The 17,580-nt window shown below is 44.3% G+C and overlaps 1 protein-coding gene across 4 annotated transcripts in view; it reads right to left on the bottom strand.

Annotated features, from left to right (window-relative positions):
• The window catches only part of map7d1a (MAP7 domain containing 1a), a 252,467-nt gene that overhangs the window by 141,091 nt on the left and 93,796 nt on the right, over positions 1 to 17,580 (bottom strand). Inside the window, exon 1 of one of the 4 annotated variants that reach the window (XM_072247067.1) lies at positions 16,561 to 16,912. The exons of the other annotated variants lie outside the window; for them this stretch is intronic. Coding sequence (XP_072103168.1) covers positions 16,561 to 16,588 — 28 coding nt within the window. The 5' untranslated portion in view covers positions 16,589 to 16,912. Of the gene's footprint in view, positions 1 to 16,560; positions 16,913 to 17,580 lie in introns of those variants that run through there. 4 annotated transcript variants of the gene reach the window in all.

The raw sequence follows: 17,580 nt of genomic DNA on the forward strand, positions 1-17,580 counted from the left end.
ATTTTGCAGATGCTGGAAGTCTTGAGCAAACACACACACACACACACACACACACACACAAAAGATGCTGGAGGAACTCAGCAAGTCAGGCAGCACCTATGAAGGGGAATTAATCAGTCGACATTTCAGGCCGAGACCTGCCATCAGCTCTCTTCAATAGGACTGTTCATTTCCCTCCATAGATGCTGCCTGACCTGCTGTGTTCCTCCAGCATTTTGTGCATGATACCAAAGATATATAGTGACACATCATAACAACTCAACATTATCCAGTACCAAATTCTTATAATATACCATGACAGTCTCAAACATCAATAGTGTATGCTCATGTACAATGGCAAATCTGTAACCTCTTGTACAGTGCTTTCCACATACACTTCAAAACATGTAATAGCAACATAACCGTATAAATCAATACTTTTACAAAATATTACCCAGAGCTACACACTCAAAATGCAGGAGGAACTCAGCAGGTCAGGCAACATCTATGGAAAAGAGAAAACAGTCAATGTTTTGGCCCGAGATCCTTCATCAGGACCACATGAATCCCGAAGAAGGGTCTCGGTCCAAACTGGTGACTGTTTACTCTCTTCCATAGATGCTACCTGACCTGCTGAGTTCCTCCAGCATTTTGTGCATGCTGCTTTAGATTTCCAGCATCTGCAGATTTTTTTGTGATTGAAAATAATATACAGTTGTAGATCATTATCTACAGATACAACAATGGACCAGGAAATATGAGGGGACATCATTTTAAGGTGATTGGAGGAAAATTTATGGGGGGGGGGAAGTGGGGGAGAAATGTCAGAAATAAGTTGCTTTTTTTTGTTACACACAGCTCCACCAGAGGTGGTGATAGACGCAGATACATTAAGGATATTTAAGAAACTCTTAGATACATGGATGATTTTGAAAAATGGAAGTCTATGTAAGAGGGAAGGGTTAGATTGATTTTAGAGTAGATTAAAGGGTCAGTACAACACTGTGGGCCGAAGGGCCTGTACTGCAATGTACCTTCTATGTTTCATGTTCCAAATCTGTTACCTCATTAATGTGATACAGAGACAGCCACCATCCGTATACAGTGACAGAACTGTGTGATATTCAGTGCCGACCCTATCCCATCCACACTCCAGTGATTAAAGTGTTACGCAATGAAACGTTTGCAATCCAGTGCTTTAAAATGGAAGCCCTGTACATGCCAACTGTGATCCAGTACGATACAAATACACCCTGCTCATTTTCACAGTACTCCATGACAGACTACACCCACCCACATATTGCTCGCAGTGCTGTCTCCAGACATCGTCCACGAACCTCAGACTGCTGTCTGTTGTCGCAATAAGCCTTGCACCACAACGAGGAAGGGAATCAGCCACTCTGAACAGAGCAGAGGGGAACTAAGAGCCAGTCCAGGTGCAGCCATCGGCTGTCCGACTCCAATGAGATTTGCTCGCGTTATCACAATCGGTCTATCTTTTTGAGTTCATCAGCTGTCACAGTCACTGACCTTCAACTGTTCTGCTCGCTGCCCAAGACCTTGGCAGCTGCGATCCTGACTGCCGATGGGGGAGGGGCAGCCCAGTCTGATTTCCTCACGGCCCTGCAGAGGCTTCCAAAGTATCAGCTATTGCTTTCAACAGTCATTGCAACGTCAATTCCCCTAAACTGGTCACAACTCTCCTACTGTGCAACAGCTTGTCACTATTGGACTGCAGGGTCTAACTTATGAGAATACATTGAGTGTACTTCGCCTTTTCTCCTTGGAGCGACGGAGGACGAGAGGTGACCTGATAGAGGTGTATAAGATGATGAGAGGCATTGTTCGTGTGGATCGTCAGAGGCTTTTTCCCCAGGGCTGATATGGCTAACACGAGGGGGTATAGTTTTAAGGTGCTTAGATATAGGTACCGAGGGGATGTCAGGGGTAAGATCTTCCACACAGAGTGGTGGGTGAGTGGAAAGCACTGCCAGTGGTGGTAGTGGAAGCGGATACAATATGGTCTTTTAAGAGCTTCTTTAGGTGGGTAGGTGGAGCTTAGAAAAACAGAGTGCTATGCGCTAGGGAAATTCTAGGCAGCTTCTAGAGTAGATGGTGCATGGTCAGCACAACATTGTGAGCCAAAGGGCCTGTAACTTACTGTAAATTTCAATGTTCTATGTAAAAAGGGGTGGGCTGGGTATATCTAAGATGAGCTCCTCTCAGTGATAATTCCTATCCCACTGGTTACCATTTTAAAATATTTAAAGACTGACATATGTACATCAAAACACTGAAACATTTATAGGCAAATGTGTCGTTTGCATCAATTCAAATCTGCAAAGATTACGCTGGGCAGCCCACCAGTGTCGCCGGACTTCCAGTGCCAAAATAGCATAACCCTAACCACACATCTGTTTGGAACGTGGGAGGAAACTGGAGCACCTGGAAGAAACACACGGGGTCATGGGGAGAACGTACAAACTCCCTACAGGCAGCAGCGGAAATCGAACCCCGACTTGCGATCGCTGGTGCTGTAAAGTGATGCACTAAACGTTACGCTACTGTGCCACCCATTTGCAGAACTGTGTGCATGTTGTAGAGTGTGGTTTGTACTAGTTACAAATCTGAATCAATTCACAACGGTAAACTTTCTGAAAGCAACATTAAGTTTATAACCTATTGATCTGAGAGGTTAACGAAATAGTGAAACTCAAGTCAGTAGCTAATCAGAGCCTAATGCTCTACCTTGCATCTCAATACTTCTCAAACTACATGGAACAGCAATTCTTTGTAAACTGACTCACAGAGGGCAGGGTGACTGGGAACATACTGGGCACTTGGGACCTGATGATGCTGACCACTATCCTGAAAAGTGAAAAACTGCAAATGCTGGAGATCTGAGATAAAAGTCAAAATAACATTGCACATATTCAGCAAGTCAGGCAGCATCTGTAGAGAAGGCAACAGAATTTTATTAGGCTCATTTGCTCTGATAACAGGGTATCAATTGAAGAGCTCATCGTCCTGACGAAGGGTCTCGGCCTGAAACGTCGACTGCACCTCTTCCTACAGATGCTGCTTGGCCTGCTGCGTCCACCAGCAACTTTGATGTGTGTTGCTTGAATTTCCAGCATCTGCAGAATTCCTGTTGTTTGAAGAGCTTCAAGTATTGTTTCTCTCTTCACATATGCTGCCCAACCTATGTATTTTCAGCAGTTCTGATTTTGTCACTGGTCAAAATGTACACAATGACTCTGTTTAAAATGTTATATTAATATCGATAAGATGGTAAAGCCTACAAGCATCAAAATGATGATTTTAACCAAAACAAAACACTGCATCTTACGCAAACACGATGAAATCTGCAGATGCTGGAATTTCAAGCAACACACATAAAAGTCGCTGGTGAACGCAGCAGGCCAGTCAGCATCTCTAGGAAGAGGTACAGTTGACGTTTCGGGCCGAGACCTTCGTCAGGACTAACTGAAAGAAGAGCTAGTAGCCAGCAACTTTTGTGTGTTGCACTGCATCTTACCTTTGCTTTACATGCAAGGAATATGTGAGAAGGTCCCTCCCAAAAAGACTGAGCCACACCTCCCCTTCAGAATCACTGGCATTGTTCCATTTCTGACAGTAGGTTACGGAGACAGTTTCCAGTCATCAGAACCAACAACTACTGGTATTTGCTCAGTGCGCTCATCAGAACAAAATAACATCAGGCACTTCATAGACCAATTTATGGGACAAATGTCATACCCTAAAGGAGGAAATATTAGGGCAGAAATGGCTCGAGGTTTGGTTTAAGCATCAGGGAGGCACAGAGGATTAGAGGGTAACATTCAAAATGTTGGAGGAACTCAGCAGGTCAGCCATCTATGGAGGAGAATAATCAGTAGATGTTTCGGGCCAAGACCCTTCATCAGGACTGGAAAGGAAGGGAGGAGAAGGTCAGTATACAGTAGTGGGGTGTGGAGAAGGTGTAGCAGGTGATAGGTGAGACCAGGTGAGGTGGGGAGATGAAGTGACAAACTGGGAGGTGATGAATGGAGAAGGTAAAGGACTGAAGAAGGAACCTGATACAACAGGAGAGTGGACCGTTGAAGAAAGGGAAGGAGTACCACCAGAGGGAGGTGATGGGCAGAAGTAAAAAGGGGCAAGAGGGGACCCAGAATGGGGAATTGTAGAAAGAGGGGGAGAAAAAACTAACAAAAGTTAGAGAAATTGATGTTGTATGTTCTCCAGCATCTGTAGAATCTCTTGTGGTTATGTTAGGGATTAGAGGGTTTTGGATCCTAACAGCCAAAAGACAACTTCTGGTTCTTCCAAAGCAGCAAAGCATCCTGACATCCTAATAAAGTATAACATCATTACAGACTAAACTGACAGATGGCTCCCATCAACCCTGCCCTGGGAATATAATAGAGACTGAGGAGAACTGGGATTGAGAGATTAGACCAAAGTTTGCTCAATGCTGTTTAATACTTGGTTCTGTGACATTACTGAACAGTGACTCCTATCAGGTGACTACCCTTGTAAAACAAATACCAGCAGAAGAAACTTGGATTGAAAACATCTGTATATTTTGTTCCACTGGAGTCACAAATCCATGTCCACCCCCTGAAGGAATGGTTCCCTTCTGGATTCTCTCCACATTCCCACCGACTGCCCTCAGACAGAACTAGCTGTGTAAAACCAAACCACGTCTTAGTGATGAGAGAGGAAACAGGAGCTCCCACAGGGACAACATGCAAACTCCACACAGACAGTTCTGCACATCAGGAATGAATGCAGACCACCAGATCTTTGCGGGTATGGGTCTACTTGCTGCATTGCTGGGCCACCATAATTGATTTACTCCAATTAAGGTGATTGTTTGTGCCAATGCTGTTGTTGTATCCTCACCTGGACTTTGGAACAAGAGGTCTCGGGTTCAAATCCAGCCAGCTCCTTGCACCTTTTCCATCTGTACTAGGTTGAGTGTCGAGTTAGCAACTCGGTCTTGTAAAAGAGACAAACACTAAAGAAACAGCAAGGTTGCCCACCTCCCAACGCGCCAAATAAGGTGCAGGGAGGAATTAAGGTGCTACATAAATACAAGTTACTGATTTGCTGCATGAATACCTAGAAGATTATAAACACAAGAGATTCTGAAGATGCTGGAATCTAGAGCAACACACAAAATGCTGGAGGAACCTGATGAAGGGTCTTGGCCTGAAACTTCACTGTTTATTCCCTTCCAGAGATGCTGCCTAACCTGCTGAGCTCTGCCAGCATTTTGGGTTGTGTTGCTCAAGATGATCATGGTCTTGATAAAACAAGAAAAAGATTAAGAAACATATTCAATAATAACTTCACGCCTAATGAGGAAAACATTGCAGGGCCACAGGAAAGAACTGGAGCACAGTGACCTTTTCCAAAGAACTGATACAGACACAACAGCCAAAGTGACCTCTTTCGGTTCTGTACGCGATTATATAGTACTGCCACACTCTAGGGAGATGATCTATCTGCAGTGACATTGGTGATACATTTTCCCGCATTGTTCAGCAGTGTGCAGTGACACGGTTAACATAATAGAGAGAGAATTCCCATAGATGTTATAAAACCTCACAGAGAAGGAGCTTGCAGTGCCAAGTTTGGGCAACGCAAATCATTAAACATCCATCAAGGTGGGTAGCTTTAGGATATGGTCCTTTAGTGAAGCACCGAGCTTAATCGAAGACAATGGTGGAATAGGACAGGGAGAATAAACTGATGCAGTGCAGGTGGGTGTCAGCAATGCGGCAGAGTAATACTGAGCTCAGACACCTCCCACTCTCTACAAAAAACTTGGGGAGGTGGACCTTCACCTCCTGCTCAGTCTCACTGTATTGATAACACGGCAGCTTATTTCCACTGTCAAATGCAAACTCTCTCAGCTGTGGATAAGCTTAAATCACATTGCACAGGCCGACAGGATGCGAGTTCCACCTCACCAGGAAGCTCGCAGTGTACCGGGCACAAGCTCACATCCTGCCCTCGCCAAAGGACATCGATCCAATGATCTCGCTCCCCCCACTCTGCTCTGGCTTTCTCTTACAGGAAATAGGATGCAGAGGAAGAATGAGCCAAGAGAAATGGAGAGGGAAGGAAGGAAAGAAGGACAATGAAACAAGGGAATGTGAAGGAAGACAAGGAGATGTGCAGGACAGGGAGGAAAAGGAAGAGGGAAGGTAAGGCGGAGATAGGTTGAGATGTGGGGAAGACAGTAAAATTTTACACTCAGTGGCTATTTTATTAAGTATACCTCTACAGCAGCTCACTAATGTGAATATATAATCAGCTAATCATGTAGCAGCAACGCATTGCATTAAAGTATGCAGTCACTATCAAGAAATTCAGTTATTGTTCAGACCAAACACCAGAATGGGGAAGAACTGTGATCTAAGTGACTTCGACAGTGGGTCGATTGCTGGTGCCAAATGGGGTGGTTTGAGTATCTCAGAAACTACTGATATGCTAATGTTTTCAGGCACAACTGTCCCTACAGTTTGCAGAGAATAATGCAATAAACAAAAACATCCAGTGAATGGCAGTTCTATGGTTGAAAATGCTTTGTTAATGGGAGAGATCAGAGAACGGCCGGACTTTTGGAAGGCAACAGTAGCTCAAATAACCACACATTACAACAGCAGGGTTCAGAAGAGCATCTCCAAATGCACAACATGTCAAACCTTGAAGTGTATGGGCCATAGAAGCATGAACATACACTCAGTGGCCAATTTATTCAGTACAGGAGGTACTCACCAAAGTGGCCACTGAGTGTAGGATCCCAATGGTGAAACATCACCAAAAAAAAAGATTGTTTTGCTTTGAGCATTCATTGGGAGATCTTTGAATGTTACCAATGAGCTTCTTGGAGCATTGGGTGGGTGAAAGCAGAAGATCAAACATTCTGGATAAAATATTTCTGCCACTCTCTCTGTACATTATCATGACTGGAAAGAAGTAAATTCTGTAATTACTTTGATTGCAAGATGCTATTTTATTCACATTGATGTCAATTAGCTCAACTATTTCAACCTCATTATATATGGTTTAATGTAAGGTTATAGAATATTTTGATTTGATAATGATTCATCAACCTAGAATTTCTTATCAGCAATTTACATTTCCTTATTCCCTACAGCAATTGCACAAGACCACAGATTAAATGGAGGTAACTTTAGGCCAGGCAACCAAAAACTCAAAGTAGGAAGTTTTAAGAAATCATAAAGGAGCATAGAGACTAAGAGGGAGTGTTGAGTTTTGGATGGAGATGACTAATTACATGAGGAAGGAAACTCAAGACCCATACGAGGCCGTTGCTATCAGAGGATTGTAGACTGCAGGAGACTGATGGAGTGACCATGGAGGGATTGGGTAACAAGGGTGAGAATTTTAAGATTTAGAAGTTGGTTTACAAACCAGTGTAGACCAATAATAGAGGTGATGAATGAATAGAACATGGTGCTAATTAAGATACTGGATCAAGAGTTTTGCTAGGTTCTGTCATTTGACAGCAATGTATTATCAGACAGGCTTCAGAAAATGCTAAGCAGATGGTACATTATTACTCAGCTTGGTATTGATGGGGGATTCCACTAGGATCCAACCAATTCATAGACAGGCACTTACACTTTGTCCTTTGTCTAAGATTCACTTGAAGAACCATTGTACGTCACCTCACTCACTCTAACCACCAATCTCAACTTCACACTGTGTGCATCCAATCAGATCCACTATGGGACCAACAAGAGTCCCGCTATAGGATATTGAAATGGGACACATCTAATTGGTTGCTACTGTGAGATCTTAGGTCAGCCACTGTATGCTTGTCAGTCCAGCAGAAATTCTGAACTGCATTTATGGATATTAACTATTCAACATTAGCATCCATATATTTAGGCAGGTGCTTTAATGACTTATAGCAAGATGGCACCAATGACACTGGGCAACAAAGATTTTACTTCCTGAATACTTCGGGTGTATCTTGTGGATTTTGGGCTGCTGATCATGAAAATCATCATGAAATTTCCTTATCATGCACCATTTTTCAAAAAATATCACCTATATTTGTTATTTCAGTTCATAATTCAAATCCAAATAACTAATGCCAATATTAAGGAAGGTATTTTTGTTGGTCCACAAATCAAACAGGTCATCAATGACAAGTAATTCAAAGAACTTCTAGTGGGACCAGAGAAAAATCGCATGGAAGGCATTCAGGGATGTTGTTGAAAATGTTCTTGGCAACTACAGAGCGCCAAACTACATGCAGCTGGTTGACAACATGCTTCAAGCATACAAAACAATGAAGAGCAACATGACACTAAAGATTCATTCCCATTTAGTCTTCTTCCCTGAAAATCTTGTCAAGATTTCACCAGAACATTGTGGTCATGGAGAAATGGTATCAGGGCAACTGGAATCCAGCAATGCTGACTGATTATTGTTGGGCGCTTAAGCGAGAAGACTCAGACACTGAATACAAATGAAAATTAACTAAGCTAAAAATATTTTGTTGAACTATTGCAAAGTGTCAGCAATGTTATGCAACTGAATGCCTAATGTTCGATAAAAGTTAACTTCGTGTTCTCCAAATTCCTACATGATACAAGTAGTCCGAAATTCTATTTGTGTTCAGCATCAAGCAGTGTATCAAAGCATTTCTGAGGAAGCAACACTTCCAAACAAATTTGTTCTCCTGTGTGAGCAACAGCAACATTTTACAAAACTACTGGCTACTCCTCTACTTCTTCTGAACAGGGATCAATTGCAGCCTGCAACTTCCTTCTTAAGAACGTGTTTGTGGGCTGACTGAATGATCTGGCGCTTCTGTGACCTGATATCGAGAGGGGTGCATGCCGCATCGATTCCTAATGGCAGAATACAAACCTGTGGTTGGTTCCTTTATTCTATGCCAATTAAAGCATCGAGCAAGATTAAAATCGACGAGGACAAGAGCAGAAAATGAACGGGTGTTCAGTGTTGTCTGCCTGCATTTGACCAGTTTCCCTCTCACTACTGCCAACGGAAGGTACAGGAGTCTTGGGTCCCATGCTGCAAGGTTCGATCGTCTCGGCAGCTCATGGCTGTGGACTCACTTTCGGCCGTGGCTCGATGTTTCTGTCCTCAGTGATGCTTTCGTTTCACTATTTGCAAGAATTGATCAGGGCAGTTCAGCGTGGAACTGGATCTGCAGCTGTGATCTGAAGCCGTTGACTCGCCTCAGCAGCTCATGGCTACGGTATCACTTTTTGAGAACTCTACTGCTTGATGTTTAATGTTTTGTGTGTTATTTGTTCTCTTTTTGCTGTTTGCGTGACTAGTTCTGTTTTTTCCCCACATGTCTGATGGCCTTGTTGTGCGGGGAGTTTTCTTTAAACAGATTCTATGGTGTATATTTGTTTTGTGGCTGCCTGCAAGAAGACCATGTAGACTGTGTACATAGCTCGATAATAAATGTACTTTGAACAGAGCAAAACATCCCAAGAATCCAGCAAAAGAGGACCAAGATATTAAAAAAAAGAGACAAGATAAAATATAAGAGCAGGCTGACTACAAAAACTTTAACACAGTGATACAGGTCGAGTACCCCCTTATCCAAAATACCTTGGGCCAGAAGTGTATTGGATTTTGGAGTATATAATGAGATAGCTTGGGATCGCCATCATTTCCAACTCTGAATCTATGTGCTACCATAAAGCATTCTGTCTTACACTTGCTTATCACACATATGTGCTCAACAACAGAAATTATTACATATCATTAATCTAATGTGTTCAGGGTAACAAAAGCAGCATTGGGTGAACACCTGAATTAGCTGTTGTACAACAAACAACGGCAGGCTTTCTGTCTCCACCTACAATGCCACATTTTAATTAAAAGGTTACAGCACACTATATCTGTACAGGTGTCCCCCGCTTTACGAAAGTTCACTTCACGACACTTCGCTTTTATGAAAGACCTACATCAGTACCTGTTTTTGCTAACCAAAAGAAATCAAAGGAGGATTTTCGCTTTTACGAAAAAAGGCGTCCGCTTTAAACTTGTGTTTACCCCGAGAAAGATTACCATGACCGTGAAGCCTTGCGCGGGCAGGTGTGTGCGCATGTGTATGTGCCAATTTTTTTCTACAAATTGGTTTTGGCTAAATCTTTCCGATTCTGATAAGTGAAACTACACTGTACATACATTATCTCTACTTTATATAGGCTGTGTATTTATCATATCATTCCTGCTTTTACTATATGTTATGTGTTATTTTAGGTTTATGTGATATTTGGTATGATTTGGTAGGTTATTTTTTGGGTCTGGGAACATTCAAAAATTTTACCCATTCACTTTACGCCATTTCGGCTTACGAAAGGTTTCATAGGAACGGTCTACCTTCGGATAGTGGGGGAAACCTGTATTTTAACTTTTTTTCTATATATATATATATACACACACACACACATAGGCTTTATGTAAGGTACAAAAACAATCAGCATCGTAGACTTGTTCTGGTGCTAGATTGTCGTTGCTTTAAATATGTAACGCCGTGGCTTTTCTTAAATTTCTGCAGCCAGCCTGCTGAATTTTCACAGCTACCTTCAACGTTCAGTTCACTCTGATAGGTCTTTGCTTGTTTCATGATCAACATACCGTTAAGCGGCATATGTTCATTCCAACACTGACCATACCCGACAAGCATCTTCATTTATTGCTTTCGGCAGTGTTTTTCTATTTTTCATTAACTTCTGTTCAATACATGAGGTCATTTCTCAGAATTGTCTGTGGTGAACAGAAACCTGCACATCACCCAGGAAGCCTCCCAGCATCTTGTGCAATTTTCCAATTGTGGCGTCACGCCAACACTCTAAAAATAGTCGGATTTTGGATTTTGAAATTTCAGATAAGGGCTAGTCAATCTGTACAAACATTAAAAAGGACAAGCAAGGGCAAGTGGGTGCTCCTTACAGGCAGAAAGCGGAGGATTATTAACGGGAAATAAGGAGGTGGCAGAGGGACTGCCATTCATGGAAGATTCACAAAATCTGCTATACATATTTTTATTTGGAGAATTCTGGATCGAATGAGAACAAAGAACTGAGGAAACTGGTGAGTGTAAAAACTGGTAAATCCCAAGCATCCAAATATCTACAGGGTTTTGAAAGATAGCTTCAGAGGTAGCAGAATCCAGGTATCATTTTCCAAAACTCTATAGATTCTGGATTTGTATCTGATGACTGGAGGCTAGAAACTGTATCTCCACTATTTAAGGAGGGTGAAAGAAAGCCAGGAACTACCAATGTTATCAAGCAACAGTCATAGGGCAAGTGCTGGAATACAAGAATATAATAACAGAACATCTTGAAAAGAATATGACTGAACATGTATTTATGAAGAGAAAATTATGTTTGACTAATCTGCTGGAGCTCTTTCAAGATGTGACTCACAGTACAGATAAAGGAAAACCAGTACATACAATGTATTTGGGTTTTCAGAATGTCCCACAAGGAAGTCTGATCAAGAAGAATATGTGGAATTGTAATACAAGGGGTGATTGATAAGTTCGTGGCCTAAGGTAGGATTTAATTTTAGAAAACCTAGCACATTTATTTCTCAACATAGTCCTCTCCTACATTTACACACTTAGTCTACTGGTCATGGAGCATATGGATCCCTTCTTTGTAGAAGTCAGCATCTTGGACCTCCCAAAAGTGGTCCACAGCAGGGGTGATTGATAAGTTTGTGGCCTAAGGTAGAAGCAGATGAGTTACACAGCTCTCGTTACATGCACGTGCAGTTCAACTCTTCGAGTGATTATGCAGGAAGTTAATAACTCATGTCCTTCCACCTCAGGCCACAAACTTATCAATCACCCCTGCTGTGGACCACTTCTGGAGGTCCAAGACGCCGACTTCTACAAAGAAGGGATCCGTATGCTCCACGACCGCTGGACTAAGTGTGTAAATGTAGGAGGGGACTATGTTGAGAAATAAATGTGCTAGGTTTTCTAAAATTAACCCCTTCTACCTTAGGCCACAAACTATCAATCATCCCTCGTATACTGACCAGAAACTGAGAAATAATTTTCAGACAAAAGGCAAATCAAAGGATTAATTCAATCAACAAACACAAAACACTGGAGAAGCTCAGCAGCTCAAGTAGCATTCACGGAGGGAAATAAATGGTCAACATTTCAGGGTGAGATGCTTCATTAGGACTGGAAAGGAGGGGACAGAGGCCCGAATAATGCGGCGGGGAAGGTGGAGGAGTACAAGCTGGCAGATGATAGGTGACCCCTATCATCTGATGAAGGGTCTCAGCCCGAAACGTTGACTGTTTACTTTTTTTCCCATAGATGCTGCCTGGCCTGCTGAGTTCCTCCAGGATTTTGTGTGTGTTGCTTTGGATTTCCAGCATCTGCAGAATTTATCTTGTTTGAGATGATAGGAGAGATCAGCTGATGGATATTATGTGAGAAGCTGGGAAATGATTAGTGGAAGAGATAAAGGGCTGAAGAAGGAGAAATCTGACAGGACAGGGGAGTGGACCATGGAATAAAGGGAAGGCGGTTAATCAACCATTCTGAAGCTGACAGGCTATGACCAATAAGGTACGAGTGATTCCAGAATGGGCTCCAACTAATCACAATCTCCTGCTCCTATTTCCTATATTGAAAGCATTTAGCAGGACCACAGGAGAATAAAATTTGTTTGAGAAACAAGAGGAGATATTGGGGAAGATTGTTAAACATTCTGTTAAGCAGGAAGATGTCTAAGTCTTTGAAGGGCAAGGAGATAAGGAATAAGAGCAGGAAGTAGACTATCAGGCCCCATGAACAGTCCTGGCCATATTCTGCCTCAGAGACATTTTACTGCATTACACCAGAACCCTCAATTCTCTCAATATTCCAGAATTCACAATCTGTTTTAAATGGTCAATGAGGGAGCCACAACAGAGCTCTAGGTCAAAAAAATTCCAAAGGCTCACTACCCTCTCAATGAAGAGATTTCTTCTCATTTTAGTCCTAAACAGCCTGCCCTTTCTTCTGAAACTTTGCTTCCTGAGCTGCAGAAACTTCTTCCTTACGTGCAGCCCGTCCAACAATTTCAGAATTTCATAAGTTTCAACAAGATCTTCTCTTATTCTTCCAAACTCCCAGTTGACCCAACAGCTCCATAACCACAAAGTCGCCATGCCTAGAACCCATCTGCTGAGTCCTCACTGTACTCCCTCCATGTCAAGTACATCCTTTATAGCGTAAAAGCCAAGACTGTACACAGTAGTTCAGGGATGGTTTCAGGAAGGATTAATTGCAGCAAGTCATGTTTACTCCCGCACCCAAAACCCAATGGCTAAAGTTCCATCTGCTGACCTTCAATGACCCATATACAAATATATTTAGATCCTTTTGAACATCACCACTCAATCTTTCTCTATTTAACATTTTTCTGCACTGTCTTCCATCTGTCATGTTCTCTTCTGTTCCCACAACTTGTCCATGGCATCTTGAAGCCTTTTTTACATTCTCCTCTGTACTCAGTCTCAACTAGTTTAGCTTCATTAGCAATCTTGGCAACATGACGTTTAACCCCTTCAGCCAAATCTTTGATGAAGGTGGGAACAAACCATTTGATGCCCGTGGCACCCCAGTAGACACAGCCTGCTAATCCAAGAACAATCCATTCATTCCCAATATTTGCTCATTAGGTGAAGAATGTCAGAGTTGGTTGCGGTCATGCAACCTGGCAGTTCAGAGGCAGTATCATAGACTCAAGAGATTCTGCAGATGCTGTAAATACTGAGCAACACGCACAAAACGTTGGAGGAACTCAGCATCTACGGAAGGGAATAAGCAGTTGACATGTTGGACTGCAGCCCTGAGCAGAAGCCAGAGGGTGGAAAGGAGGCCAGCGGCAGCATGGAGATGGAGCTGAGTACCACCAGCACAAACTTAGAAAATGATGCTCTGGTTTCAATAATGTTGCCAAGGACCAGTTTGTGAATACAGTCTGACTGCAACACCGCCTGATCCAATGTGCAGGATCAGAAGAGACCACAGAGAATTTTATACTCAGCCAGTTTCATCATGGGCACCACCTTCCCTATGATGGACATTTTCAAGAGGCAGCCTTAAGGGGGCAGCATCCATCACTAAAGACTCACACCATCCAGGACATGCCCTCTTCTCATTACCACAGGAGCTTGAAGACCCACACTCAATGTTTTAGGAACAGCTTATACCACCTCCCCCCCCACCCTCAGACACTCAGGTAGCTGAGTATCATCTTTTACCAGAGCGAGTGGACTCAATGCATTTCTTGCAGTTATTCAGTGCTTTTTAATATCATAGAATTAGAGAGTCGTACAGCAATGAAACGGGCCATTTGGCTCACTTCATCCGCATCAAACCAGATACCAACCTCAGCAAGTCTCATTTGGCCAAGTTTGATTGATACTCCTCTGAACCCTTGCTTTCCATGTACTTATCGATGTATCTTACAAAGAAGGGCCATCTCTTTCCTAAGGTGTCAACACATTAAAGTAGACGGTAGTATTTAATGGACCAAGCATGAAGGTCAAAGGGATAATTAAACAGCGTGGTAAGCCCCAGTTCAAGTGACTAAGCTGGAAGGACAGGTGATGATGGGTGGACAATACAATCGTTTTGGAAAGTCATCATGAACAGTCGCTCAATTAACATCAGTCATGGGTGCAGGGTAATAAATTCAACTCTGAGTCAGAAGGCTGCACTGGTAAAGGGGCCATCCTTCAGGTGAACCAAGTCCTGCTCATCCACCCACTTGAACACAAGATAGTCCACAGCAATACCAGAGAAGAACAAGGGGCCTGGCTGGCTTCACTCTACACTGCTGGGATAGATTACCTGACCAAGACCATGCTGCTATTTCTAGGATCTGGTGTACTTTCCGGATCTCCAGCACTTCAAATAGACTTGGAAAACACTTCACTGGTTAGAAAACCTCAGGGCTTTGAGAGGTCTCAAGATCAAAATAATAGGCCCTCCAAAGACCAACAACCCTGTATTAATGCACTAAAGCACCAGATCCTTCTTCAATCCTGTTTTAATGCTTTTGAAACTACTCCCCAAATCCGAAGTCCCTTACTTCATGATTTGACAAGACAGTCGATCCCACTGGGTGAGGTGGAGATGTTGATCCCAGATAGCTGTCTGCAGGCTCATTCACAACTGTACATCCCATAGTGTTTTGATGACCTTCAGCTCATATATAACTACAAGCATGGACTTAACATTCTGCTCACACCGTGCATGTAACAATACAGTAAAACAAGGTTTACAGAAACTTGTTAAATGTCCTTGTCCCACCACACCCCACACCCAGAGTAACAAAGGCATTTCCATTACAGATACCGGGAGTGAGGAGTCTGAAAAGCAAAAGGAAGTCCAAACAGGGCGAGTGAGGAGGGAAGAATTGTTTTTCTGGGGGGGTGGGGAGAAGAAGAGCCTAACCACTAAGAGAAGATAAGGGGGGAGGGAAGAAGAAACAGAGACAGAAGGGAACAGAGGGGAGGTGAAAACGACAGGGGAGGGGTCTATGGGCAAGAAGAGAAAAGGGGGATAGGGGCAGGAGAGAATAGAGGTAACGGAGAGAGGAAGATGGGGCGGAAGAAACAGATGGGGAGAAAGGCTGGGGACTGCGGAGAAGAACGACTAAGAGATCAGAGGGTTAGTGGGGTTGGAGATCCTGAGAATGGGGTCTGTAGCGGATGGGATGGCAGGGTAAAGAGCAGGGTGTGGTGACAACAATAAAGGCCGTGGAGAGGGTGACGAGAGGAGGGGCGGTTGATAGGTTTGCGCCCCGGCGTTCTGAGGGGATCAATGCCCGGCTGCTCTTACACGTGCAGGGAGGCTTTCATCGAGAGGCACAGGGTCTGGGAGAGCGCTTACATCCTCAGCGCTGGGAGTTCTAGATACGTTTTACGTGGTCACGGCGGTGTCTGGCCGGCAGCTGTGACCCAGGAGGTCTCCGGGCTGTGGCCTCGCAACGCCACATCGGCCTCTCATTGTGGCGAGACCGGGGATTAACTGCCCTCCCCTTCACTCCGCCAGGCCGTGCGGATAGGGGCTGCTGCCTCACTCTGAATGAACGCCCGCTGAATTCCGATGCAATGACCGAGAAAGTTTAACGAGACGAGAGGGCGGGGCAGTGGCCGAGGCCGTAACGGAACGGAACAGAACAGGGACAGGCGACTGGGCAATGGAAGTGGTCAATCTTCCAGTCGCATTCCTATCCTTTCCCGTACACAGGGATCGTCGGGTAGATTTGCTCCCTAACTGTAGTAATTTCCACAGTATGCACGTCCATCGGCGGAGGGGAAAATGAAGGGGAAAGAGGAGAGTGAAGAAAGGGGGAAAGGAGAGAAGGGGGGGAGATGCAAGGTAAAGTCAGCCCATCCCAGTCTTTCCACCACCGGATAACCCCCTCGGTCGCCAGCTCCCAGTCAGAACCCCCGAGTGGAGCAGCGCCGAGCACGGATCCCATCGCGTTGACCCGGGTCGCCCCAGGCTGAAGCCGAACTTACACTGCGACGGGACTTGTTGGTTCTCCATGTCGTGCCGACCGGCTGGCGTTCACACCGTCCGCGATCCTCCCGCTCCCGGGCTCATGCCTAACCCCCTTCAATCTCCCGGATTAAAAAAAAGCGAACCACAAGGGGTTCTTCGCTCGTTCCGGCGCTGGCACCGACGGTCCACGGGCTCCAGTTCTTCCCACACCCCGCCCCCCGCCAGGCAAAAAAAAACTGGGATGACAAAAGATTCCGCAGCCCAACCAGCTCCTCGCTTGCCTACCCCCCTCCTCCCTCTCAGACGGCCGCGGCTCCTTCAGCAGGAAAATAAACTTGTCCGCTGGTGGAATAAAGGAGCACGCCGCCGTGCTCTTTAACCCTTGCCCAGCTCCAGAGCCGAATGAAACAGTGACGCAGCCAGGCTGAATTCCTGCACAAGGCAAATTCCTATCTCCTCCCGCTTCCCTCGTGGTTATCTGCGTTGGTGCAGGCTCCCTGGCGGCGCACTCACGACCCAGCTCTCCGCTGCCCTCCTCCCTTTGCTCGCAATCTGCCCGTGCGACGTGTTACAAAGACCCGCAGGGAAGGTAAACTTGTTGAGTCTACAGACTGCAGAGAACAACGCGGCTGCACTCTGCGCGCTCCCGGCTCCCTTTCGCTCTAGTCCCAGCCACAACTTCTCCATCCTGATGACATGATTATCCCACATCCCCCGAAGTTTTCGCTCTTTATGCGCCACTGAATCCGCACCGTCTTCTTTCCTGATCAGCTCTTCTTTAGACGACGCCGCACCTGCAAATCTAGAAATATCTATGGAAATCAAGCGGGAATTGTTTACTAGTTAGTCCACGTTCGTTGATGATAATTTTAGTTAATCGGTAATTTACAGATATATGTTATCTGCGTCTGTTTGTAAAGACATGCGTCGATGTGATCGAATGTGTTACATGCCCCGATATGGTTTGATTTGATATACAGTGAAATCTGAAATTAAAACAGAAAATGAAGAAAATTCGAAGCGTTGACCTATTTTTA

This window comes from Mobula birostris, chromosome 30, assembly GCF_030028105.1.
Source record: "Mobula birostris isolate sMobBir1 chromosome 30, sMobBir1.hap1, whole genome shotgun sequence".
NCBI lineage: Eukaryota > Metazoa > Chordata > Chondrichthyes > Myliobatiformes > Myliobatidae > Mobula > Mobula birostris.